The 27,736-nt window shown below is 45.0% G+C and overlaps 1 protein-coding gene and 1 pseudogene across 6 annotated transcripts in view; both read left to right on the plus strand.

Moving 5' to 3' along the window:
* The first annotated feature begins 2,565 nt into the window (after positions 1 to 2,565).
* On the plus strand, positions 2,566 to 10,462 carry LOC129622133 (CBY1-interacting BAR domain-containing protein 1-like; annotated as a pseudogene).
* DCAF4 (DDB1 and CUL4 associated factor 4) overlaps positions 3,628 to 27,736 on the plus strand; it is a 34,302-nt gene continuing 10,193 nt past the window's right edge. For 2 of the 6 annotated variants that reach the window (XM_055538563.1, XM_055538564.1), the window contains exons 1-6: positions 3,628 to 3,874; positions 21,515 to 21,615; positions 23,740 to 23,833; positions 24,273 to 24,430; positions 25,150 to 25,232; positions 26,343 to 26,445. In XM_055538563.1, the coding sequence (XP_055394538.1) occupies positions 21,523 to 21,615; positions 23,740 to 23,833; positions 24,273 to 24,430; positions 25,150 to 25,232; positions 26,343 to 26,445 (531 nt within the window). In that variant the 5' untranslated portion in view covers positions 3,628 to 3,874; positions 21,515 to 21,522. Of the gene's footprint in view, positions 3,875 to 21,514; positions 23,834 to 24,255; positions 24,431 to 25,149; positions 25,233 to 26,342; positions 26,446 to 27,736 lie in introns of those variants that run through there. The other 4 variants (XM_055538567.1, XM_055538566.1, XM_055538568.1 and 1 more) reach the window with 4 other exon arrangements.

A 27,736-nucleotide genomic window follows, 5' to 3' on the forward strand; every position in this document is an offset into this window, starting at 1 on the left:
CTGGAAAATCCCATGGGAGGAGGAGCCTGGTAGGCTACAGTCCATGGAGTTGCAAAGAGTCGGACTGAGCAACTTCACTTTCACTTTTCACTTTCATGCATTGGAAAAGGAAATGGCAACCCACTCCAGTGTTCTTGCCTGGAGAATCCCGGGGATGGAGCAGCCTGGTGGGCTGCCGTCTATGGGGTCGCACAGAGTCGGACACAACTGAAGCGACTTAGCAGCAGCAGCAGCAGCAGACCATAGCCCACCAGGCTCCTGGTAGATTGACATGTACTCCTCCAGGGGATCTTCCCGACCCAGGAATCAAACCCCCATCTCCCACACTGCAGGCGAATTCTTTACTGCTGAGCCACCAGGGAAGCCCAGGAGCCTCACGGAGTATTAACATTTGGATTCTGCCTATCTGGTTATGAAAAAGAGTAGGTCAGAGGAGTTCTCAACTTTATTTTCCTTACCTTGAGTGAGGCTGAGCATCCTTTCATGTTGACTTCCTTTTCTGCATAGTTGGTATAGCCACTGCACCTTTTTCTATTGAGTTTATTTGTAGGAGCACTTTATATTTTAGGAAAATTAGCCTTTTCTGTGGTAAGAGTTGTAAATATTTTATACCAAATTGAAGTATGTTTTTAGACTTTCATTATGATACTCTTTGCCTTATGAGCACAAATTGTGCCGCTCACCAACTTGTTGTTGCTATTCAGTCGTGTACAACTCTTTGTGAGTCCATGCGCTGCGGCATGCCAGGCTTCCCTGTCCTTCATCATCTCCTGGAGCTCACTCAAACTCATGTCCACTGAGTCAGGGATGCCATCCAACCATCTCATCCTCTGTCATCCCCTTCTCCTCCTGCCTTCAATCTTTTACCAGCTTGAGCAAGTTACCTAACTTCTCTGTGACTCAATTCATCAATAAAGTGGTGATATTAATAGTACATGCCTCATAGGGTTGTGGTAATTAAAAGAACAAATATATGGAAAGGGCGTATATATGTGACATATGAGAAGGACTCAAAAAGTATTGTTTTTTTTTTAATGTAGTCAAAGTTAATGCTGACTCATTTTAGGTGCCACTTCAAAGAAAAACTTATTTGCATTGGCTTCAAATTCTGGATAGGAAATGAGAAAAAGGAATTATTCTTACTTTTGATAAGTAATATGCACTATTCACATATCAAGTCATCCACATAATAAAGGATGCTCAGTCCATAGAAGTTACAGATCAAGCAGTAAGGTGCTTTCTGGTTTTCTCCTCACAGCCACTCTTTTTGATAAACAAGGTCTACTGTATAGCACAGAAAAAGTATATTCAATATCCTGTGTGTGTATACACAGACATATATATATATATATATATATATATATATATGTGGGTTTCCCTTGTGGCTCAGCTGGTAAAGAATCCACCTGCAATACAGGAGACCTGGGTTCGATCCCAGGATTGGGAAGATCCCCTGGAGAAGGGAAAGGCTACCCACTCCAGTATTGTGGACTGGAGAATTTCATGGACTATACTATATAGTCCATGGGGTCACACAGGTGTAACAGCACAGGAAAAATATATTCAATATCCTGTGTGTGTATATACAGACATATATAATATATATATGAAAAAAAAAAAACTTCAGCAGGTATCATTATCCTCATTTTACCTATGAGGAAATTAGAGTTCACAAATGCCAAGACTTGCCCAAGGCCAAGCTTCCTTTGGGCACTGATTTGCAAATATTTTTATCCTTTTTCTGGTGTGCCTACCTTAGATCCCCAAGGCTGTTCCCGTTCACTCAGTGAATATTCAAGAGAGCCTGGGGGCTGGATGTTTGTCATTCATTCTCTCAGCAAGCCCCAAGCCAACTCCTTCTGACTTCCTCTGGTGACCCTGGATCTTCGCCTGGAATCCCATTTGACTCTTCCCAGAGTTCCTCACATCTTACTGATTCCCCCTCCTCTGAAATCTGTCTTGACTCTACCCCTCCCTTCCATCCCAGTTGCCACCACTCTGGTTCAGGTCTGTCTACCTTCCGCAGGGACTCATCTTCTACGGAGACTCGCAGGTGACTTCCACATCTTTCCTCTCCAGTTTCTTCTACAGTGCTGCCCAAATCACAGCTATGATCTCCCCAAATCACGGCTCTAATCTTGTCACTCCCTACCTCTCAAACCTACAGAGGCTCCCTCTGCCAGCTCCTTACCCTTGACATTTGATCCAACCTATTCTGCCAGTTTAGCTTCCAAGACTCCCCTCCCTTTCAGTCAAAATGATTGCTTCACTGCTTCACTATTCCCTGAACAGGCTTCCAGTCAGATTGTTGGTTCAGCTTAGAATTTCTGTTTTCTCTTCCAGGCAGCTCAAGCTTCATGAAGCTGTCCTTTATTCTGACTTCTCTCCTTACTCTGATCATCTCTTCCCATTCATACCCTTTCTTATATAAAATTCTTGAGAAGCAGAATCCTACCTTCCTTGTTATTTGTTGAAATGCTTTCACACATGACTACAATTGATTAACCCCACAATCTATTTTCTAAGGGGTCTAGCAACTCACAGGGCCCTGGGTTAACAGGGCACATGGTGTGCCGGGTCTGCTCATGGCAACAACCAAGCCTGGCCCATTTGAACCCAGCTCTCCTCACAAAACTGTCATTTGTACATAGAGAACATACCTGTAGTTAGTTGCCAAGGGGAAGGGGAGTGAGGGAGGCATGGAGTGGGAGGTTGTGATTTCCAGAATATATATAGAATGAATAAACAACAAGGTCTTACTGTATAGCACAGGAACTGTAGACAATATCACATAACAAACCATAATGGAAAAGAAATATATATATATACAAAATTGAATCACTTTGCTGTACACCAGAAACTAACACAATATTGTAAATCAACTATATTTCAATTACAATAAAGATAAACCAAATCTGAAAAAAAAAAGCAAACTGCCACTTCTGGTCAAGGGCCCTACACAGGATTCCATTTTCCATCTTTCATGTCAGCTGACACCTGGAGCAGGCACAGCACAGAGAGACAATACTGGAACTATTCATTGTATAAACAAACTTTCCACTAGAGAGAACATCAGAACGTTAGATCTACTTCCTTGTTTCAGCAGAAGAAATCAAGTCACAGAAACGGAAGAGACTTCCCCAAGGTCACACAGCAAGAAGGAAATAGAACTTGATCTACAGCGGAAGCTCCCGAACTGAAGCTGAGGGCACGCTCTTCTGCAGCTTGGAGCCACGCAGACCTACGGTCAGCAGTCTCAAGCTACCAGAGGACACAACCGAACACGTCACCACCAGTTCACCACCGGTTCCTTTTTCCTCTCATCTCAGACCCTCCTTCGCCCTTTCCACAACAGACTCTTTCCTCCTCCGTAAGTTTAAAGGAGGGGGTCCCAAGCAGCGAGAGGACTTTCCTGGGCTGGATTAACCGGGTTGGACACAGAAAATACCCGGTGCTGGGTGGGGTAGCTACAGCTTGGGAAGTTTTCAACTCGCCTCCAGCCCAGCCCGGCCCGGCCAGGCCCAGCCCCAAAACGCGCCTGTCTCCACCCGAAACATGATTGACCCCGCCCCAAAGGGCGGAGCCCAAAGAATACAGCCGCCGATTCGCTGTCTTTTCTCCAGGCCTGGGCGGAGCCGAGACCTCAACCCCGCCCCTCCCTAAGATCCACCCTTATTGGCATAGCCCGTCAGAAGACGCGTCCAATGAGAAAGGAGGGACGGCTGCCATCTCCCTATCCGCTGCGACAACGTGAGAGTGGACGCAACTAAGTGGCAGACGCTACCCTTCGGTCTTTCCGGGTCTTCCACGCTTCGCACCCGGCACCTGTGGACCCTGGGCCCGAGGGAGAGCCGGGAAAAAATCCTCTGATCGAGTAAGTCTGCGCTGACTGGAGTACTTTTGGCGTCGGTTCGGGGGCTGCTGCTGCTCCTCTGATAGAGCTCGGGGTGACATAGAAGGTGGGGGGCAAGGCCCAAGAAAAGGGGCGGGGAGGAGGAGCCGCCCGGACCCCGGCGTGGGTAGGGGGCTGGGCGGGCTAACTCTGGTTGAGTGGAGTCTGTGGGCGCGTGGAGCTTGCTCGTCCTGTTCGATTTACAGCCGTAGAGACGGGAGAGGAAGGCCCTGAGTTTCGCCGCTCCGTGTCTGCCCCGATGGAGCGTTCTTTCTAAATTGTGATGTCAAGGTGCCACCCGATAGCTGCCAGTGGCTGGACTGCGGGCTCTTGGTGGCGGTTTTACCTGGAAGTTCAGATTGTGGTTGGCTTTCAGACAGGTCAGCATAGCAGTTAAGGCAAGCACCTACAGTGCTAGGCACTACCAACTGCTTTATAAGCATTATCGAAGCTTTCCGCATACTAACCCCATGAGGTCGGCGGCAGTACCTCTGTAGGACGCAGAACGAGCCCTAGTGAAATTGGCATTTACACGAGGTCACTAGCAAGCGGTGGGGCCACGGGGTGAAACCACACTTCCCGAAGTTAACTTCCGCACCGAGGTGCCTTAGCGACGAAGCTAGCACTAGCTATGTCCAAGAAGCCTCGTCATCTCCCCAGTTGACCTTGGAAACCATGACTACCCCCTCCCCTTTCCCCTGGACGGGCATGGGGTGGTCCACAGACCTTGTCCTCTGAATCCAACAGCTCTAAAGAAAGAAAACTGAGGCCACAGCTTCCAGGACGAAACAAAATTACAAAACCCCAAACTCTAGTTTTAAATAATCGTGGAGATCGCAGTTGAGGTGGTGTCCTGAGGCAGACCAGCAGGAGTAGAATCCCTTCCCCAACCCCCAACCCCCATTCCATTGTATCTTTCTGGGTACCATATTTAGGCTTCAAAGCCTTGATTTCCTTCATTTGTGAGGTGGTTTTAAATACTACGCAGGGTGGACAGGGCAAGCCCCCTGCAGAGGTCATTTTATGTGGGGCTTTTCAAGCCAGTGGTGGTAGCGTTTCCCACGCTGCAGTCCAGTAACCTCTATAATCTTAACTCATCTGTCGCTGGATATTTAGGATATGTCTCATTTATAAACGTCATAGTACTTTTGTAGCAGGAAAATTTTTGTTTGTTTGGGCTTCCCTGGTGGCTCAGCTGGTAAAGAAGCCACCTGCAATGCGGGAGACCTGGATTCGATCCCTGGGTTGGGAAGATCCCCTAGAAAAGGGGAAGGCAATGGCAACCCACTCCAGTAGTCTTGCCTGGAAAATCCCATGGACGGAGGAGCCTGGTAAGCTATAGTCCGTGGGGTGGCAAAGAGTGGGACACAACTGAGCAACTTCACTTTCACTTTCACCTACTCCAGTATTTTGATCTGGAGAATTCCGCAGTCTGTATAGTCCATGGGGTCGCAAAGAGACGGACACGACTGAGCGACTTTCACTTGGATATATATAATTCGCCTTTTTATAATGCACCGTTCGGCAGGTTTTGTACAATATTTCCAAGGTCGTTTGACCATCTTGCGTGTGTGCGTGCTGCGTTAGTCACTAGATGGTGTCTGACTGTTTACGACCCTGTAGACTCTAGCCCACCAGGCTCTGCTGCCCATGGAATTCTCCGGGTAAGAATACTGGAGTGGATTGCCATGCCCTTCTCCAGGGGATCTTCCAGAACCAAGGATCAAACCCCATGTCTCTTGGATCTCTTATGACTCCTGCATTCGCAGATAGGTTATTTACCACTAGCACCCCCTGGGAAGCCCTGCAACCATCTTATTCCAGGACATTTTCATCACTCCCCAAGGAAGCTGCTGTGGGCCACGTGCTGGGTAGGACGGGGCAGTGAGCCTCGGCCCCGTGCTGAATTTTGGCAGGACTGGGCCCAACTTGCACAGAGGCCAGGAGAGAGGCTTCCTGGTTAGGTCTGAGATTCCCAGGCCCGGCCTTTTCCGGGCTGCACCTTCGGGATTTGGTCGCCTGGCCTGGAATGGTGTCCTGGGGAAGAGGAAGGAAGCGGTACCCTGAAAAACCTGCGCAGCTCAGATCAGATCAGATCAGTCGCTCAGTCGTGTCCGACTCTTTGCGACCCCATGAATCGCAGCACGCCAGGCCTCCCTGTCCATCACCAACTCCCAGAGTTCACCGAGACTCATGTCCATCGAGTCAGTGGTGCCATCCAGCCATCTCATCCTTTGTCGTCCCCTTCTCCTCTTGCCCCCAATCCCTCCCAACATCAGAGTCTTTTCCAATGAGTCAACTCTTCGCATGAGGTAGCCAAAGTACTGGAGTTTCAGCTTTAGCATCATTGCTTCCAAAGAAATCCCAGGGCTGATCTCCTTCAGAATGGACTGGTTGGATCTCCTTGCAGTCCAAGGGACTCTCAAGAGTCTTCTCCAACACCACAGCTCAAAAGCATCAATTCTTTGGCGCTCAGCCTTCTTCACAGTCCAACTCTCACATCCGTACATGACCACAGGAAAAACCATAGCCTTGACTAGACGGACCTTTGTTGGCAAAGTAATGTCTCTGCTTTTGAATATGCTATCTGCTGCTGCTAAGTCACTTCAGTCGTGTCCGAATCTGTGCGACCCCATAGACGGCAGCCCACCAGGCTCCCCCGTCCCTGGGATTCTCCAGGCAAGAACGCTGGAATGGGTTGCCATTTCCTTCTCCAATGCATGAAAGTGAAAAGTGAAAGTGAAGTCGCTCAGTCATGTCCGACTCCTAGCGACCCCATGGACTGCAGCCTACCAGGCTCCTCCATCCATGGGATTTTTCAGGCAAGAGTACTGGAGTGGGGTGCCATTGCCTTCTCCAAATATGCTATCTAGGTTGGTCATAACTTTCCTTCCAAGGAGTAAGCGTCTTTTAATTTCATGGCTGCGGTCACCATCTGCAGTGATTTTGGAGCCCAGAAAAATAAAGTCTGACACTGTTTCCACTGTTTCCCCATCTATTTGCCATGAAGTGATGGGACCGGATGCCATGATCTTCGTTTTCTGAATGTTGAGCTTTAAGCCAACTTTTTCACTCTCCTCTTTCACTTTCATCAAGAGGCTTTTTAGTTCCTCTTCACTTTCTGCCATAAGGGTGGTGTCATCTATATATCTGAGGTTATTGATCTTTCTCCCGGCAATCTTGATTCCAGCTTGTGTTTCTTCCAGTCCAGCGTTTCTCATGATGTACTCTGCATAGAAGTTAAATAAACAAGGTGACAATATACAACCTTGATGTACTCCTTTTCCTATTTGGAACCAATCTGTTGTTCCATGTCCAGTTCTAACTGTTGCTTCCTGACCTGCATACAAATTTCTCAAGAGGCAGGTCAGGTGGTCTGGTATTCCCATCTCTTTTAGAATTTTCCAGTTTATTGTGATCCACACAGTCAAAGGCTTTGGCATAGTCAATAAAGCAGAAATAGATGTTTTTCTGGAACTCTCTTGCTTTTTCCATGATCCAGCGGATGTTGGCAATTTGATCTCTGGTTCCTCTGCCTTTTCTAAAACCAGCTTGAACATCTGGAAGTTCACAGTTCACATATTGCTGAAGCCTGGCTTGGAGAATTTTGAGCATTACTTTACTAGCGTGTGAGATGAGTGCAATTGTGTGGTAGTTTGAACATTTTTTGGCATTGCCTTTCTTTGGGATTGGAGTGAAAACTGACCTTTTCCAGTCCTGTGGCCACTGCTGAGTTTCCCAAATTTGCTGGCATATTGAGTGCAGCACTTTCACAGCATCATCTTTCAGGATTTGGAATAGCTCAACTGGAATTCTATCACCTCCACTAGCTTTGTTCGTAGTGATGCTTTCTAAGGCCCACTGGACTTCACATTCCAGGATGTCTGGCTCTAGGTCAGTGATCACACCATTGTGATTATCTGGGTCATGAAGATCTTTTTTGTACAGTTCTTCTGTGTATTCTTGCCATCTCTTCTTAATATCTTCTGCTTCTGTTAGGTCCATACCATTTCTGTCCTTTATCGAGCCCATCTTTGCATGAAATGTTCCTTTGGTATCTCTGATTTTCTTGAAGAGATCTCTAGTCTTTCCCATTCTGTTCTTTTCCTCTATTTCTTTGCATTGATCACTAAAGAAGGCTTTCTTATCTCTTCTTGCTATTCTTTGGAACTCTGCATTCAGATGTTTATATCTTTCCTTTTCTCCTTTGCTTTTCACTTCTCTTCTTTTCATAGCTATTTGTAAGGCCTCCTCAGACAGCCATTTTGCTTTTTTGCATTTCTTTTCCATGGGGATGGTCTTGATCCCTGTCTCCTGTACAATGTCACGAACCTCATTCCATAGTTCATCAGGCACTCTATCTATCAGATCTAGGCCCTTAAATCTATTTCTCACTTCCACTGTATAATCATAAGGGATTTGATTTAGGTCATACCTGAATGGTCTAGTGGTTTTCCCTACTTTCTTCAATTTCAGTCTGAATTTGGCAATAAGGAGTTCATGGTCTGAGCCACAGTCAGCTCCTGGTCTTGTTTTTGCTGACTGTATAGAGCTTCTCCATCTTTGGCTGCAAAGAATATAATCAATCTGATTTCAGTGTTGACCATCTGGTGATGTCCATGTATAGAGTCTTCTCTTGTGTTGTTGGAAGAGGGTGTTTGTTATGACCAGTGCATTTTCTTGGCAAAACTCTATTAGTCTTTGCCCTGCTTCATTCTGTATTCCAAGGCCAAATTTGCCTGTTACTCCAGGTGTTTCTTGACTTCCTACTTTTGCATTCCAGTCCAGGAGCAGTTTGGTGAGCTGTGCAAATCTTTGGCGCGCATGCACAGTAAGCTGCCAGGCTGTGAGTCAGAGCCGACTTGCCCACATGAGAGCCTCACTAAAGACCCCAGCTTTGAAGTAGGGGCCAAAAAACCGCTGAAGCTTGTGCTGACCTTCAGGATTGTCTGCACGCCACAGCAGTGAGTGGAAGGAACCATAAAGGAAACGTGATGACCTCACAGTGACATCATCATCAAGAAATGAAGTCGCCAAACAGCTGCCTGAAGTAGAAAGGATATATCAGCACACCCTTCCACTGGACGTGTTATTTTCTGATGAACCCAGTTATAAAGAGCTACAGTGGATGCTGTACAGACAGCCCTCATCTGGAGGAAATGGTTGGCAGTTCTGAAAAGCAGAAAGTAAAGGATATGAAGACTGTATTTTCAGAATTTATCATTATTGAAATGCTTTTTCTCAGCAAAGCTTCAGAGGTATATACTGCTCCCTACCAAAATATACAAAAGATTGATGAGAAGCTCTGAGGTTTTCAGAAGCTCTAGGTATTCACCTGATTATCCATCTCACATATATTGTAAGAGTACATTCACAGAGTCCTTTTCAGAGATTGCTCAGCTCACTGTCTGGAACAGGACAAGTGTCCACCTGTGGACTAAGAAAGGATCAATAAGAAGATGAATTAGATATTACAGAAGAAGGAAACTAACTTTCCTTAGTACACATCTCATTTTCATTTTTATCTTAATGTGACTCAGATTTCAGATTGCTGAATTAATAGAACTTTATTCTGGTTTGCTCTGCTAAACATCAAAATGGAATGTGGCTGAAAGTAGAGGGAAAATTAAAGGATTATTTATGCTGACCCAAAATCAAGGTTTTAAAAAATATTACACACCCAGTCACTTCACTGACTACCTAGTCAACTTCCTACCCAGTGATATATGGTCTTTTTGTATAACTCTGACACTTTTTTTTTTTTAATTATGGGCTTCAAAGTATTTCATATTACTACACTGTGCCTGTAGTAAGTAAATATCAAAAGCCAAAAGTTCTACCAATTCCTGTTAGCTTCTTTTAGATTGACTTCCCAAAAGGATCCTGTCTAGTCATTCTGATTAAATATAAATTCTGTTCCATGAAGCTTTAACTAAAAAGACAAGTTTTCTATTTAAAAAAGAGAAAAAAAAAAAAAAACACTTTCACTGAATCCTTAAGTTCCATCATTTGATCTGTAAATTTACCTTTCAACAAGTGCATAATCGAGTAGAATAAAGGAAATATGATACCAGTATATCCATGTTTTACAAATGCACAAAGCATAAATTTTAGTTTAAAGTCATATTCAGTTTGATTCTGACTTTAAGACAAGTGAAACTGCTGTCATGCTCATAGAGGACAGGCTTGTGGTTGCTAAGGGGGAGGCGGGTTGGAGGGGTGGAGTGGGAGGTTAAGGTTCTCAGATGTGAGCTATTACATGTAGAATGGATGGATAAACAAGGTCCTACGGCACAGAACAGAGCTGTGTTCAGTATCCTGTGATAAACCATATTGGAAATGAATACTTTAAAAAAGAATGTGTGTGTGTGTGTGTGTAACTAAATCACTTTTCTGTTCAGCAGAAATTAACACATTGTAAATCAATTATAATTTAGAACATTTTTTAACTGCTGTCATACTCAAGTGTTATATATGGCACTAGTAATTTGGTGGAATGTTACCTAAGAAAACAAACAAGAACACATGGAACATCATAAATCATTTAAAATTCTATACAAATTTTTCAAAGCTACCACCTAGATAATAAAAAGATGTAATAGTTACTCTTATTCTTAGAAGCATAAAACAGTTTAATCAGAGTCTTTATCAACTCATCTGGGGATAACTGGAAAAAGCAGTTATTCATAACAGAAAAATAGGCTTTCAGGAAGCTTTAAAAAAAAAGAGGACCTGGCCCTTTATGCTCCCCATACTCTGTACCCCTCCTCCTTCAGCCCCTGAAAAACCACTTCTCTCGTTCTGCCTCTTTGAATGTGCCTGTTTTGAAGATTTCATATACATCAAATAAGTCACACACTATGTAGCTTTTTGTGTCCCAATTCTTTCACTTAGCATAGTATTTTCAAGGTTGATCCATGATGTAGCTTCCGTCAATAGTACATTTTTTTTTATGCCTGAATAACAGTCTGTTGTATGGATGTGCTATATTTTTACTGATTCATCAGTTGATAGAAACTTTTATTATTTACTCTTTGGGGCAATTATGAATAATACTGCTATGAACATTACTGTCCAGATCTTTATATGGCCATATATTTTCATTTCTGCTGGATTTTGTTAAGTCATATGGTAACTCTGTGTGTAATCCTTTGAGGAATTGCCAAACTATTTTCCATAGTGAGTGTAGTGTTTTACATTCCCACCAGAAGTTTCTTCACATCTTCACCAGTACTTTTCTTTTTCTTTTTTTGTAGCCATCCTGAGAGACATAAAGTGGTATCTTATTGTGGTTCTGATTTGCATCTTCCTGGTAATGACTGAGCGACTTCACTTTCACTTTTCACCTTCATGCATTGGAGAAGGAAATGGCAACCCACTCCAGTGTTCTTGCCTGGAGAATCCCAGGGACGGCGGGGCCTGGTGGGCTGCCGTCTGTGGGGTTGCACAAAGTCGGACACAAATGAAGCGACTTAGCAGCAGCAGCAGTAATGACTAATGAGGGGCCTTCCCTGGTAGCTCAGACGGTAAAGCATCTGCTTACAATGCAGGAGACCTGGGTTCGATCCCTGGGTCAGGAAGATCCCCTGGAGAAGGGAATGGCAACCCACTCCAGTATTCATGCCTGGAAAATCCCATGGACCAAGGAGCCTGGTGGGCTACAGTCCATGGGGTCGCAAAGAGTCGGACACTGGCTCAGATGGTAATGAATCTGCCTGGAATGTGGAGACCTGGGTTCAATCCCTGGGTTGGGAAGATCCTCTGGAGGAGGGCATGGCATCCCACTCCAGTATTCTTGCCTGGAGAATCCCCATGGACAGAGGCTACTGGCGGGCTACAGTCCTACAGGGTCACAGAGTCTTGCTCGACTGAGTGAGTAAGCACACAGCACAATGACTAATGATGTTGAGCATCTTTTCATGTTCTAAGTGGCTGTTTACCACATTTCTAAGTGGTATATGTTTGAAGAATTGTTTTCAGATTTTTTTCCTTATTTTTAATTGAGTTATTTTTTTCTTGTTGAGTTGTATATATATTTTGGATACTAGATCCTTATCAAATACATGATTTAAAAATACTTTCTCCCATTCTGTGGGTTGTCTTTTCACTTTCTTTTTTTTTTAATTTATTTATCTTAATTAGAGGCTGATTACTTTACAATATTGTATTGTATTTGCTATACATCAACATGAATTTGCCACGGGTGTACATGTGTTCCCAATCCTGAACCCCCCTCCCACCTCCCTCCCCATACCATCCCTCTTGGTCATCCCGGTGCACCAGCCCCAAGCTTCCTGTATCCTGCATCTAACCTGGACTGGCGATTTGTTTCTTATATGATATTATACATGTTTCAATGCCATTCTTCCAAATCATTCCCCCCCACCCCCACCCCCCCCACCGCCCCCACCCCCACCCACAGAGTCCAAAAGACTGTTCTATACATCTGTGTCTCTTTTGCTATCTCCCATACAGGGTTATCGTTACCATCTTTCTAAATTCCATATATATGCGTTAGTATACTGTATTGGTGTTTTTCTTTCTGGCTTACTTCACTCTGTATAATCGGCTCCAGTTTCATCCTCACTTTCTTGATAGTGTTCTTAGCACAAAAGTTTTTACTTTTGATGAAGTCTAGTTAAGCTGTTTTTCCTTGTGCTTTGGGTGTCCTACTTAAAGTGTTGCTTGTTCAAAGTTCATGATGATTAATACCTTTGTTTTCTTCCATAAGTTTTATAGTTCGAGAGCTTAGACCCATTCAAGTTAATTTTATATATGGTGTGAAATAGGAATCAGATTCCTTCTTCTGCGGGTGAATATCCAGAGCTTTGGGCAGTTGAAAGATTTTTCTTTATCTGCTGCCGCCTCCCACCCCCATATTGTCTTGGCACCTTTGTCAAAAATCAGTTTTCAGGATTTCCATGGTGGGTCCAATAGTTGGGAATCCACCTGCCATTGTGGGGTACATGGGTTCAATCCCTGGTCCAGGAGGATTCCACATGCTGTGCGCAGCTAAGCATGGGTGCCACAGCTACTGAGTCCACGAGCCACAACTCCTAAAGTCCGTGTGCCCTACAGCCTGTGCTCTGCAACGAGAGAAGCCACCACAATGAGAAACCCACGCTCTGCAAGTAGAGAGTAGCCCCCACCTGAGGCAACTAGAGAAAAGCCCATGCTCAGCATCGAAGACCCAGCACAGCTAAAAAGAAATAGATAAATAATTTTCTTTAAAATTTTCTATAAAATATCCAATAAATATATGGATTTATTTCTGGATATTATTTCATCCATAAATATATGGATGTATATATTTATACATCCATAGATATATGTATTTATGTATTTACTTCTGGATTTCTTTCTTTCTTTATTTCTCAGTTCTACTCCATTGATTTATGTTGCTGTCCTTGTGCCAATACCGATGCCTTGATTACTGTAGCACTGAGATTGGGAAGTGTGAGTCCTCCACTTTGCTCTCTTTCAAGATTATTTTCACTCTTCTGTGTCCCTTATATTTCCATATGAATTTCAGGATCAACTTAGTAACTTCTCCAAAGATGGCGGTTGGAATTTTGATAGCAGTGTGTTAAATCTGTACATCAGTTTGTAGACCATCTAAAGTCTTCCAATCCGTGACATGGTTGTCTTCTCATTTATTTAGGTCCTCTTTAATTTCTTTCAACAATGTCTTGTAGTTTCAATGTATAGAGTTGTGCACTCGTTAAATTTATCACTAAGTACTTTATTCTTTTTTATGCTATTTTAAATGGATTTGTATTCACTTCACTTTCAGATTATTCACTGCTCATGTACAGAAGTACAGTTATTTTGCATCCTTCAGCCTTGCTTAACTCATTTCTTAGCTCCAATAGTTTTTGTGCATATGTGTATATGTGAATTCTTTAGGATTTTCTTTATGTATAACATCATGTCATCTACAGATATAAATAGTTTTACTTCTTCCTTTCCTGTTTGGATTCTTTTTATTTCTTTTTCTTGCCTAATTGTTCCTGGCTAGAACTTTCAGGACAGTGTTAAATGGAAATGATAAGAACAGACATCCTTGTCTTGTTCCTGATCTTAGGAGAAAAGCTTGCGGTCTTTTACCATTATGGTGGTAGCTGTGGGGGGGTTGTCAATGCCCTTTATCAAGTTGAGGAAGTTACCTTCTGTGCCTAGTTTTTGTCATGACAGTATATTGGATTTTTTTTTTTTAAGATAAGAGCTGTTTTGTTTTTGAATGTTATTTATTTTTGGTTGCGCTGAATCTTCATTTCTGTGGGCCAGGCTTTCTCTAGTTGCACTGTGCGGACTTCTCGTTTCAGTGGCCCAGACCCCAGAGGACACAAGCTTCAGTAGTTGCAGTACGCACGTTTAGTTGCCCCACAGCATGTGGGATCTTCCTGGACCAGGGATCAAACCCATGTCCCCTGCTTTGTCAGGCGGGTTCTTAACCACTGGACCACCAGGACCAACGTCCAGCAGGATGTTGGATTTTGTCCAGTTTTTTTTTTTTTTTTTTGCATCTATTGAGATAATCACATGGGTGTTTGTTTGTTTTTTTCTCATTTATTCTGTTAATATGGTGTATTGCACTGATTTTTTTTTAGTGTTGAACCTAGATTTGGTTTGCTAGCATATGGTTGAGGAATAGTGTCTGTGTTCATAAAGTAGGTTGATCTGTAGTTTTCTTGTCTTGTGATACCTTTGTCTGGTTTTGGCAACAAAGGACTACTAGCTTCATAAAGTAAGTTGGAAAGTTGTAGTAAATGTCTTGCATATAATTCTTACAATCTTTTGGATTATTTTCTTAGGATCAATGCCCGGAAGAAGGCATGTACATTTAAATTACTTGATAAGTAGTGCTCAGACTTTTTCCAAAAAGTTATGTCATGTTTCTTTATTTGTTTGAGATTAACATTATCTTTCTAGAATAATGGTATCTTAGAAATTATTATTCTTTATTCCTTTAAGTGCTTGAAAGATACTCTAAAAGGCAAAGCCAAGCTCAGCCTGCCACAACACATCTTATTTAATATCTGTGCTTGGCAGAGTGGTTCCCAAGGAGCTGAGAGCCAGCATTTTATCCCCAGCAAAATTGTTATTGAGTATTTCCTTTTGGAGCAGAGTTTCTTAACCTCAGCACTATTTGGAGCTCGATAATTTGTTGTAAGGGGCTGTCCTGTATTACAGGATGGTTAGCAGCATCCCAGGCTTCTACCCACTAGATGCCAGAGCAGTCCACCCCTCCCCACCCCCAAGTTGTGACAAACAAAAATGTCCCTGGAAATTGCCAGATGTCCCCTGGTGGGTGAAATCGTCCTTGGTAGAGAAACACCAATCTAAAAACTGATTGTGCTGACTTCATGTTACTGTCCAATAAAATTGTCTCTAATTTTGAATTTTAATCCTCGCTGTATATTTGGCTTGAGCCACATTTGTCTCAATCTGTTACCGTGTGCTGATGACTTTCAAATCTGTATATTTCACCTCATTTCCCCTCTGGATTCTCAGGCCCGTTTTAACACATCTTGAGATTGGCTTGTTCACGGTCAGACTTTGTTCCCCAAACCACCCTTCCTTCTTTATTCTTGGACTCTCAGGTCAGAACACTGCCAGTTATTCACTTGTCAGTTTTCAGCTGCCCTCTGCCCAGCTGTCCCATGAAATTTCCCTTCTACATCTTTCTAACTTCAGGGTTCTCTATCCCAGGTGTCACTGTCACTTCCATTTGGTGGGTTCATCTAACCTGAGTTGCTGCAGCAGCCCTTAACTTCCAGCTCATTCCCTCCACCGCTGCCTCTAAAATGCCCTTTCTAAAATACAGGTCTAATGTTACTCACCCAGGGACCTCAGTATCTGACCCTGCTTGCCTCTAGCCCAATCTCCCAACCCCTTGTACCTGAGGCTCTGGCCACACCAAAAAGTGCTCACAGACTCCTCACACTGCCACCTTGCCTGACGGGCTGGATTCAAATTCAGTGTCCCCTCTGGCTCTTCCACTCCGAGCCGTCACTGCCTTCTCCCCCACTGCACCTGGAGAGACCTGTAGCACCCTCAAGATGCATGGCAGGAATTGGTTCACGTATTCATCTTCCCTCTAAGCACCGAGTCCCTTGAGAACGGGAACCACAATTTATCTCTGCCTGCCCCTCCATGCCCGGTGCCTGACGTGAGTGGGCACTTTGTAATGTATGTTGAATATCAAATGAAAATACCCAGAGCAGAAGGAAGCTACTTGGGATTTAAAATAGCTGCAGAGTTGGCTGGTTGGTTGGTTGGCTAGATGTTGGTCAGTTGGTTTTAGCTCAGTGAACATTTACCAAGAGCCAGCTACTGAGTGCCAGGAATAGAAAAAAGAACAAAGCAGGATTTTTGTTTTAAAGAATTCACATCACATGTAATGGTGGGAGGTGAGAGTACAGAGTTCCACGCAGAGGGGTAGGTGCAAACCTGGTCCATAAAGTGGTTATTGAGATTGAACCACGTTTGCATTTGGGGAAGACACACTCCACCCCTGAAATAGACTTCTTAAAAGTACAGAAAGATACCGATTCATCCCACTCTTAATTCTTTTCCATGTTTGGTCAACATCTATTTGTTATGACTTTTAAAAATGACTCCGGCTTGATCTTGTCAGCCTCCCTTGTTCTGTTGCATTGCCTGAACCTCTGTTTGTGTGAGTTGGTAGTTTAGAAGTATTGTCTTCAGCCAAAACCAGCAGCTGCCATTTTTTTTATTAGCTGTGTCTTTGTGATTGTGCGCTGCTCTGTTGAGGACACTGGTGCTGGTGGGCCAGTGGCCCGCCTCCCGCTGGGTGATCTGAAGCCTTTGACTCACCATTATCTTTTTATTGAGTCGGTAATAATGAACTCTGGTCAACCACTTGTAAAAGAACGAAACTAGAACACTTTCTAACACCATACACAAAAATAAACTCAAAATGGATTAAAGATCTAAACGTAAGACCAGAAACTCTAAAACTCCTAGAGGAGAACATAGGCAAAACACTCTCTGACATACATCACAGCAGGATCCTCTATGACCCACCTCCCAGAATATTGGAAATAAAAGCAAAAATAAACAAATGGGACCTAATTAACTTATTATTTTTTTTTAATAAATACAACTTTTGTTTTTGTCTGAGGCTTAAGGTAATTGATGTAAATTCAGGAGCCATTAAAGTGGTTACTGAGGAAAATTAATAAAATTATATTCTTGGATGGGGTGAAGCACTGGTGGAATTTCAGAGACGGGAAATACAGATAGGTAAGAGAGCAGGCTAGGAAACTAGAGAGAGATTATGAACTCTTTGGAACACGTTGAATCTGCTTCATGTAGAAGTAGACAGGAGGTGGCCTTTTCATGAGAACTAGATGCTCTAGAGCAGAGGTCCCCAAACTTTTGGCACCAGAGACCAGTTTCATGGAAGACAGCTTTCCAGGGGGGTGGTTTCAGGATGATTCAAGCACGCTTCGTTTATTGTGTGCGTTGCTTCTAATCTAGTGACACCGCTGATCTGGCAGGAGGTACCGGTCTGGAGGCCTGGAGGTTGGGGACCCCTGCTCTGGAGGGATGCTAGGATAGAGGTGAAACTGTGTTTGTAGGTGAGATGCTATTAAGTATGGAATCAAGAGCATCTGGGATAGAATGTTGGGAAACACAGAGTGGGTGGCCCAGGAGAAATGAGAGAAGGATGAACTTGACAAGTCAGGGGAGAACCAAGGGAAAGCTCTTCCAGGAACCTCAAGAAGCTTGAAACTTTGTGGTGTCACGTGTCGTGAGAATCAGGACTAAAGAGAGACCACTAACATTGGCAGGTAGGTGATCATTAGTTCACACCTCAGTAAGAGCATTTTGGCAGAAGGGTGAGGATAGAGGGGGCCTGACTGCATTGAGGAATGATTGGAAAATAAAGAAGTAGGGTGTGTACATACAGATTGTGCTTCCAGAACACTTGTTCCTTTTGGATTGGAGGTGGAGCACATACAAATGAAAAGCTGGAGCATGTTTATACGCTGAGATAAGGAAAGTGGGAAATTGAGTAAACATATGAGAACAGATGTCGGCAGAGTTTGAGAAGGAAACTGTCAGGAGGGATGGGTTGGCCTGGAAACGGCACAGGGCCACGTGTTTCTCCTAGACAGGAGCGGAGGTGATAGGAGTTAGTAAAGGCAGACCTTTGCGCAGGGGATGAGAAAGAAGTTGGGGTATTCATGCTGGTAACGTCTGTCTTCTGGGTGAAGTAGGGAGCTGTGCTATGTACTAACAGTGACTAGAAGGAAGTGGAAAGGATTTTAGGAGAGTGATAATGCTCCGTATTGTCAGCAGTGAACCAAACTAGGAGTAAATAAAACCAGGTCAGTTTATGATGTCCCGGCAGAGGATGAAAGTGAAACATTGGTGATGGTTCCAAGTCAGCATGGTTGTATGATGTGCTTCAGTGCTGCATATGCTTTCTGGCACAGGACTAGAGTGGCTGCTTAAACTAATCCAAATTGTGCAGTGACTCTGTGGGAAGCAGACTGAAAGGAAGCAAATCAAGGACTTCGTTACAGAATTCATGAAATGTTTAAGTACTATACTCACTTAATTTTTGTTCATTTGTATCGAATTAACCCCAACTCACAATCATAGGTTGACACAGAGTCTTTGGATAAATAGTGAATTCTGGAACGTAGGTCTGGACTTTCAGTGCTCTGTTTGATGCTAACAGGCAAGGCACTCCCTACTCAAAAGTAGAAGTTGGGGAATAAAGGCAAGTTCAGTTCAGTTCAGTCGCTCAGTTGTGTCCGACTCTTTGCTACCCCATGAACCGAAGCACGCCAGGGCTCCCTGTCCATCACCAACTGCCAGAGTTCACCCAAACCCATGTCCGTTGAGTTGGTGATGCCATCCAACCATCTCATCCTCTGTCGTCCCCTTCTCCTCCTGCCCTCAATCTTTCCCAGCATCAGGGTCTTTTCAAATGAGTTAGTTCTTCACATCAGGTGGCCAAAGTACTGGAGTTTCAGCTTCAACATCAGTCTTTCCAATGAACACCCAGGACTGATCTCCTTTAGGATGGACTGGTTGAATCTCCTTGCAGTCCAAGGGACTCTCAAGAGTCTTCTCCAACACCACACAGTTCAACACCATCAATTCTTCAGCGCTCAGCTTTCTTTATAGTCCAAATCTCACATCCATACATGACTACTAGAAAAACCATGGCCTTGACTAGATGGACCTTTGTTGACAAAGTAATGTCCCTGCTTTTAAATATGCTGTCTAGGTTGGTCATAACTTTGCTTCCAAGGAGTAAGCGTCTTTTAATTTCATGGCTGCAATCATCATCTGCAGTGATTTTGGAGCCCCCAGAAATAAAGTCAGCCACTGTTTCCACTGTTTCCCATCTATTTGCCATGAAGTGATGGGACCAGATGCCATGATCTTAGCTTTAAGCCAGCTTTTTCACTCTCCTCTTTCACTTTCATCAAGAGGCTCTTTAGTTCTTCACTTTCTGCCATAAGGGTGGTATCATCTGCATATCTGAGGTTATTGATGTTTCTCCCAGCAATCTTCATTCCAGCTTGTGCTTCTTCCAGCCCAGCGTTTCTCATGATGTACTCTGCATATAAGTTAAATAAACAGGGTGACAATATATAGCCTTGACATACTCCTTTTCCTATTTGGAACCAGTCTGTTGTTCCATGTCCAGTTCTAACTGTTGCTTCCTGAACTGCATATAGGTTTTTCAAGAGGCAGGTCAGGTGGTCTGATATTCCCATCTCTTTCAGAATTTTCCACAGTTTATTGTGATCCACATGGTCAAAGGCTTTGGCATAGTCAATAAAGCAGAAATAGATGTTTTTCTGGAACTCTCTTGCTTTTTCCATGATCCAGTGGATGTTGGCAATTTGATCTCTGGTTCCTCTGCCTTTTCTAAAACCAGCTTGAACATCTGGAAGTTCACGGTTCACATATTGCTGAAGCCTGGCTTGGAGAATTTTGAGCATTACTTTACTAGCGTGTGAGATGAGTGCAATTGTGCAGTAGTTTGAACATTTTTTGGCATTGCCTTTCTTTGGGATTGGAATGAAAACTGACCTTTTCCAGTCCTGTGGCCACTGCTGAGTTTTCCAAATTTACTGACATATTGAGTGTAGCACTTTCACAGCATCATCTTTTAGGATTTGAAATAGCTCAACTGGAATTCCATTACCTCCACTAGCTTTGTTCGTAGTGATGCTTTCTAAGGCCCATTTGACTTCACGTTCCAGGATGTCTGGCTCTAGGTGAGTGTGAGTGATCACACGATTATCTGGGTCATGAAGATCTTTTTTGTACAGTTCTTCTGTGTATTCTTGCCACCTCTTCTTAATATCTTCTGCTTCTGTTAGGTCCATACCATTTCTGTCCTTTATTGAGCCCATCTTTGCATGACATGTTCCCTTGGTATCTCTAATTTTCTTGAAGAGATCTCTAGTCTTTCCCATTCTATTGTTTTCCTCTATTTCTTTGCATTGATCACTGAGGAAGGCTTTCGTATCTCTCCTTGCTATTCTTTGGAACTATGCATTCAAATGGGTATATCTTTCCTTTTCTCCTTTGCTTTTCACTTCTCTTCTTTTCACAGCTATTTGTAAGGCCTCCTCAGACAGCCATTTTGCTTTTTTGCATTTTTTTTCTTGGGGATGGTCTTGATTCCTGTCTCCTGTACAAAGGCAGGTAGGTTTTCTAATCTGTTCTTTGGTTGTATTTCAGCCCTAGAAATATTTTTCCAATTTTTGTCATGGCATTTAATTGCATTTATAAAGTACATTCAGTCGGATGTCACGGTATCTCCAGTGAGTGTGGAAGGAATCCCAACCAGGTGTTGGGAAAGCATGAATCTTGCAGCAACTGGCCTCCATACTACTGTTCAGTCTCTTAAGAATTCCTAGTGTGATTCCCAATGTTAAAACTTATGACATTTTGACAACTAAGTGATAAATTCAGGCTATACAAGGTAAGATTTGAAAAAGCCACTTGAAATAGTTATGGCAACATGAGTGTCATCATTTCAACAAATGCACACGCACACCCTTGCCTTTAGTTAATGTACTTCAGGAAGCTAAAACAGTCTCTAAAGCACATAAAGACATCACAGGCACTGGCCCTGTTTAATTTGTTCACAGTTTTTCCTGCTCGATACTGAGGAAGAGAAAGTGTTCACTATTAACTGTTCTGTATGAATCAGGGATGTGTGTGGATTGAAAGAATAGTTATTATATAGCTCTGGTGTTAATCTCGTAGGGAAAAGACTAGCTGAAGAAGGTTCTCAAGGCAGGCTCAGACCTCAGTTGAAAAGTAATTGTGAGAGTCTGTCCACACGTCACACAGTGACCCGGGGAGTGGAGGCTGACGGGTTGGCAGGCCAAGTGTCTGTCATGAGGTAAGAGGCTGCAGACAGACAGTGGCTACAGGCGCTGGGTTTTATCCGTGCGTCCACCTCGTGGCAGGCCTTCTCTAGGTAAGGCTTGGTGGCGGCTTTCCCAGTTCTGTACGTGAAGGAACTGAACTGTCAAAAGCAAACAGAAGAGAACGATGTGCGCACGTGCGTTTGCATGTAATTTCTTTTTGTTTCTTCTTTCTGTCTTTTAGGAGCTGAAATGCATCAAAGCAGCTGGAAGAGTAGAAGGCACAGGAGAAGGGGCCACCGACACAACGCTTGGTTCAGACAACATGGCTCTAACGAGAGGCAAGTGCTGTTGCCCGGTGTCTTCCTAGCACGGCCAGCACACTCACACACACGTAACTCCCTAAGGGTCTCGGCCAAATGCAGCATCTGGGGGGGGGGGGTGACCAGTCTACACATCTCACACGCTCCCACGGGGGTGGCTCTGCCGTGGACCAGCCCATCTGCCACACTTTGAGTAGTGAGGAGATGGCCACACTCATCTTTCTCTTCCGTGTGACCATGACCTGTGGCCAGGGCCCTAGCCACAGGCTTAAACACTGTCTGGTATTACTGAGGAGCTGTTTCTCCATTTTTTGGACCTTTTTTCTCTCTCTCCCTTTTTCAGCCTTGAAAATAGCTTTCTTAGAAACCTAATTTCATTAATTCAGCCTAAATCCCAAGGAAGGCTATGTAATATATAATAGCTAATATTTAATGAATACAGAAAGGTATAAAGAATAATACAGTGAATATCATGTACCTACCACCCAGCTTAGAAAATAAAACAGCATATACTTAGGTGGAATCCCTATAATAAACATTTTCCACACTTGTTTTTCTGCATGAATGAAGTACAAACAGTCTAGTTTCAGGACATGATTCACCACACCCCACCCCAGGAGAGGATACCTCCTCACAGTTCAGGGCTGCTGACCTGACTTCTGGCCCTAGGAGGTCTCTACAGCCCATTCCTCGCCAAAGGAGACCTATCTGCCAATTTCAGAACTCTTCCACTCTCCAGATCTCCTTTTAAAATGGACAAATTTCTAATTATAGAATCAGAAGCTGTCGAATGCCAGTATGCTTCTCTAGAATAGATAAAGAGTAAAAAAAAAACCCTAAAATTTAAATTTTAATAAGGCATCAGATTTTTGTGGAAGGAACAAGGGTGTTAGGATATCTGGGTTTGACACTGCGTTTTTCCTGTGTGAAATCGAGCAAGCTACTTGGTCACCCTGAGTCACTCTTCTTATACAGTGCTTCTCTTGCGAGGGTCACAGTAGTGTATGTAAAGCCCCATGAGGATCCCTGGCTCTGAGCAGGCCTCCTGTATGGGCAGGCCTCACCTGGTTCAAGCTAATAGGGACTCTGAGCTGAAATCCCAAACTTGACCCGTGCTGTAGAAAGATCAGGATAGTACCCAGTGCTGATACGTTGTATAAGGAGAACCATGGGCCCCAGGCCTTCCCCCAAGAGCACAACATGCACTAGAATGTGGTCTGTGTAAGAAGAGTACCTTGACTCAGCCTGGCAGAGTCGTGTGGAAACACGCAGGATGGCAGTCCTCTGCACTCCACGTGGAAAGAAGGGAACCGCAGTCCTTGGACTAGAAATGTAGACATCTGTCATGACACTTAATCCCTCTCTGTCTTGCTGCTGATAACAGATGAACTGCCTCGGGAAGCTCTGGGCCATAAAAAGGGAGAATAAATAATATTCTCTGAAACTGTATTGTATTTATAGGCAAAAAGAAAGTTATTTGATTTTTTTTTTTTATGCTTTTTTTGCAGTTTGTATTCCTTTCAGTGTTATAGGGGGCAGGGAAAGTTCATAATTTTGGACTTTATCAGAATTCTAAAATTAGGTCTTTTGTTCTATCATTATATCCTTCAGCCTATAATTGCCACAGGAGCTGCTTGTAGCTTTGCAGAATGAGTCTTTAAACCATGGGTCTGTCCCAGTGTTGTTGAGGAAATCACCTCTGTGCCCGAACCCCAGTTTCTCCAACTGTAGGCTTGGGTAGCCAAGTAAAATATAAATTCTTTGTACGGCTGAATCCAGTAAAGACTCGAATTCACCTGGCCTTGTAGCTACTCTTGAGCTGACAGATGAGCCCAGCTGGTAAAATTCTTATTGGCCAAGAGTTCTGTTCTCATTTTCATCTGGAAAATTCCAAAAGACCTCAGAAAATGCTCAAAGGAGGAGATACAAAAGGGGCAGTACTGTGACCTGCATCCTGTAAAGGGTGAGAAGCCAAACCTTGCCCTGACTTTGGAATATTGGCAGTAGGTAAACTGCTTCCAAGGAAGAGAAGGGTCAGTGCCTCCCAAGTAATCGAGGGTTGGGAATGTGAAGGCTGTGGAACTGCAGGACCCCACGGTCAGAGAATGACTGGGACTCACTGGCCGCAAGTTACTCTTGCAGGAAGGACGCAGGGGCGCAGCAGAGCCCGCAGGGTTCCAGCGATGGCCATGGTGAGGCCCCCTCGACCTCCAGCTCAGCTGGCAGCTCTTCTGTGCCAGGTAAGGCCGCCTGCCGGACAGGGCTCCTCTGGGGCCTGCCTGCGGGGAAAGGTGAAACCTAGTCATCCCTCGTCATCTGGTTCTGTCTGTTCTGGCTGTCCTTCTCCTCAGCCCCGTGTGTCTTCACTCGTGTGTGGTACACTCTAGGTGTGTCATTAGCCCATTCCTTACTCAGAGGAAATCCTGGGAGCAAGTTGAAACACTCAAGGGAGGAGCCGAGTGTGTTAAGAACCGAGATCCTGAGGCAAACGGCTCCCCGCAGGGCTGAACTCGGGCCCAGGGTGGAGACTGGCAGTGCTCGTCCGCCTGCTGTCCCTCGGAAGGACCGGCAACGGGAGGGGTGGTGGACAGGCCCCTGGGCTCTTCGTTGGGTGGCTAAATTCATGGAGTTTTAAGTTGAATTTTATTTCTTTTGATGTAAGAGCTCTTTTGATGTAAGATCTACCAGGTTATTACTTTGATCCTGAAAAGAAGCGCTACTTCCGCTTGCTGCCTGGCCATAACAACTGCAACCCACTCACAAAGGAGGGTATCCGGCAGAAGGAAATGGAGCGCAAGAGGCTGAAGCTGCTAGAGGAAGAGAAGCAGCAGGGAAAGGTAGGTGCCGCACCCCAGGGGCTGCCCCATCCCCGCCACTCCTGCCAGTGTCCACCCACTGCCGCAAGGAGGCATCAGTGAAACAACCCCCATAAGACTCGGCGTAGCACACTTCCCTGAAGGGGACCTGATGAAGAGAATAGGAACAGGCAAGATTCTCCTCCCACCACCACCTTTTCTCATTCGCTGGGTTTCATCAGTAATCCTGACACTCTGTTCCTCCCCCGGAGGTTCTTGGTTAGCAACCTGATACAGCCTCTGTGACTGTATATTTTCAGTGGAAAACCAGAACATGTGGTTTGGATAGGAGGGTTTCCAGGACCCCTTCTGGGAATGAGAGGCCAGGATGTCTCAGTGATCACAGGAGCAGTGGAATAGAAATCCAGGCCCCACAGCCACTGTAGCTCCAGCGGAAAGCACGGTGCAGACCTGAGTGGCCAGGGCCGTTCCTGCACTCGCTAGCTCAGTGGCCTCATCTCAGGTTTAAATTGACAGGGGCCTTGGAGAAAGGGGTGCCGAGCAGACTTTGCAGCTCTCACGTACTGTCTTGTGATAGGCTTTTCCTCTTTCCAAGGAGAGGAGACTAGCAAAGGAGAGGATCAGATTTTCATGCGTGTAATTTCTGTCAACTTAGTACCTGTTTCTTCATCACATCCTGAAAACAGAATCCATTATACAATAACAGAAAACTTCATCGCATCTTTCTCTCTTTAATTTAGAAAATAGCCAGGTTGGGATTCAATGCATCTTCCTTACTCCAGAAAAGCAAGCTGGGTTTTCTCAACGCCACCAGTTACTGCCGGTAAGATAATGCCTCATGGTTATGTTTTCTTCATCAGTGTTCTTTTCGTATTTTTTTATTTCCATGGTCCAAGAATTAAGTCGGCATAGCGTGCATAGCTGCTCTTTGAGGAACCTTCACAGTGGAGGCGCTCCAGCCCACAGCCTGCCTTCTGCTGCTGAAGTCAGCGCTGGGAGCATCACCTTCCCTCTAGAGCCAGGGAGAGTGGGGAATGCATCTAGGCAGAGAAACTGGGCAGGAATTTCTCAAGGTGTTTCCTCTTCGTTACCTGTAGTTTGTTTCTAGTTAAGTAAAAGGTCCTTTAACTTCATTCCATCAGACTTCTGCCTCCTTTTCTCCTTCTAACGAGTTGTCAGCAAAAATGGCACGTTAAATGGGTATGTACTAAATTTCAAACACTTGTGATGTCTACAGTTCTAACTACAGACCTGTGAGGTAGGTTGACCCTTCCCCCAGCTTCCAAATGAAGAGACTGAGACTCAGAGTGGAATGATTTGTTCAGGGTAAAAGTAGAAAGGGGACCGACCATCCATCTGACCCCCAAGCCTGAGCTCCTAGCCCCTGCGTTCTGCTTCCTGCTACAGCTGGGCCGGGAAGAAACAACATGAGTGGGGGTGGCTCCCTTGGGGAGGCCCCTCCCCGGAAGGCCGGCCCTACAGGCAGTATCAGCCAGGGCAGGTGGAAAAGAGTTAAAGGTCTAGTTCTTCACCCGAAGACATGCTCAGTCCTTGGTGAAGAGGAAAGGAGCCAATCAGATGGGCGGCTGCACGTGAACTGTGTGCCCTGCCGCAGGTTGTTCCGTTCAGTCACATGCTCTTCATCCCAAGAGAAAGAGTTACATTAGATGATCCAAAACCAATCTTTCTAGTGTGCCCTTCTTTGACACCATGAGTTGAGCTGGGCATTTCTTTGCTGTCGTTTTCCTAAGATTCTTAAATCGAGCTTTCTTGGAGCCTTGTTCAGCTCCACTGCTGAGATTTAACACAGAGAGAGAACTGACCCACGAAGATGGTCTTCTGGGTGGGGGACAGAGCAGAAGCCCTGCGTCTTCTTCATGGATACCTACGTGCGGCGTCCACCCTCCCATGCTGCTCTCCTTCTCCTCTGCAGTTTAGCCCACGAGCTGCGAGTGAGCTGTATGCAGAGGAAAAAGGTCCAAATTCAGAGCTCGGATCCCTCCGCTTTGGCAAGTGACCAGTTTAACCTGATAATGGTGAGTGCAAGGGAGCCGTCCGCGGGTGCCGGGGTGTAGTGGCCGTCCCCTGGGCTATTCGTGGCTTCGCTTTGGTTTCCATCAAGCCTGACTGCATAGAAGCCTCTAGCCTTGAAATCAGGTATTGCGGTTCTAACAAGCAGCCACCAGCGGCAGATGCCAAGCTGGCGGGACAGGCTGTGCTGTGACCGCTGTCACCCCCACTACAGCTGTGTCACTTGACATTCATTAAAGCCACAGTCTGCACTGCCAACGGAGACCCATCACTAAGTAACTTTCCACTGGGTGTGTTGTGTACACAGGTGAGAAAGTACACAGTGGACCAGGGGCCTCTAGTCCTTTCCGTGCTGGGCAGGATTTGGTGGCCAAACCTGAAGTTCCAGCGTCCTTCAGAAGCAATGGCGTATTCGTCTCTTGCTTTGTCCCTGACCTCAGTAGCAGGGCCTGCTCGTCCAGCACACCTCCGTTTCCTCATCCATTGCATCATTTCTGGGGAACAGAAAGTTCCCACTTCTGGTTAGACCCAAACCAGAAGCCAGGGGCCAGAGAAATGCTGGCAGAGGATCAGAGTGTCCACCACAGACGGAAGGAGTCAGACCACTGAGCTAGACTGGCAACCCCAGGAGGCCTTCCTGGAGGCAGAGGGCCAGTCAAGGAGAGTGAGAGAACCTCAGTGGTCTGCTGGTAGGATGGGAGGCTGAGGCGATGGAATTGACCATTGAGGTCCGGCCCCAGGAGACCTCGGCAGCAGAACCCTTCTGCGGAAGGGGTGTTGGGGGCCAGGATTCACATTCTCTCCTGTGTTTGGGGTACAGTTTGACCTGAATCGAGCAGAATCCTTTCTGGTGGTGGGTTCCCCTCCGGAGCCCCTTCCCTCCAGTAGACCGGGCGGGGACAGTAGAGGTCACTGTGCGCCTGCCGCTTAGCACGGCCTGGGCCCTCGGTCCTCACGCTGCGGTGCTGCTGCCTGCAGGTCCCTCCCCGCCTGGATGGCAGGTGTGGCCAGAGGGGTGGGAAGGCCAGTTTGTCACCCAGGGATCAGGTGTTCAATCCGACGCTAGCCATGGAAATGATTCTTCAGGAACATACCTGTTCTTGCCGAGTCAACTTGCAAAGGGAGTGTGTTTTCACCAGCATCCAAACGGGTGTGTATATGTGTATATTTATACATATATATTAAAAACACACATATAAAGGTTTTGCTTTGAAATAATTAACCGCATTTTTTAAACGAGAAAAGAAAAGCTTAAAAATAGCCCACATCCCAGTGCCATCTTTTTATTACAATTTT

The sequence above is a fragment of the Bubalus kerabau genome, chromosome 10 (assembly GCF_029407905.1).
Source record: "Bubalus kerabau isolate K-KA32 ecotype Philippines breed swamp buffalo chromosome 10, PCC_UOA_SB_1v2, whole genome shotgun sequence".
Taxonomy (NCBI): Eukaryota; Metazoa; Chordata; class Mammalia; order Artiodactyla; family Bovidae; genus Bubalus; species Bubalus kerabau.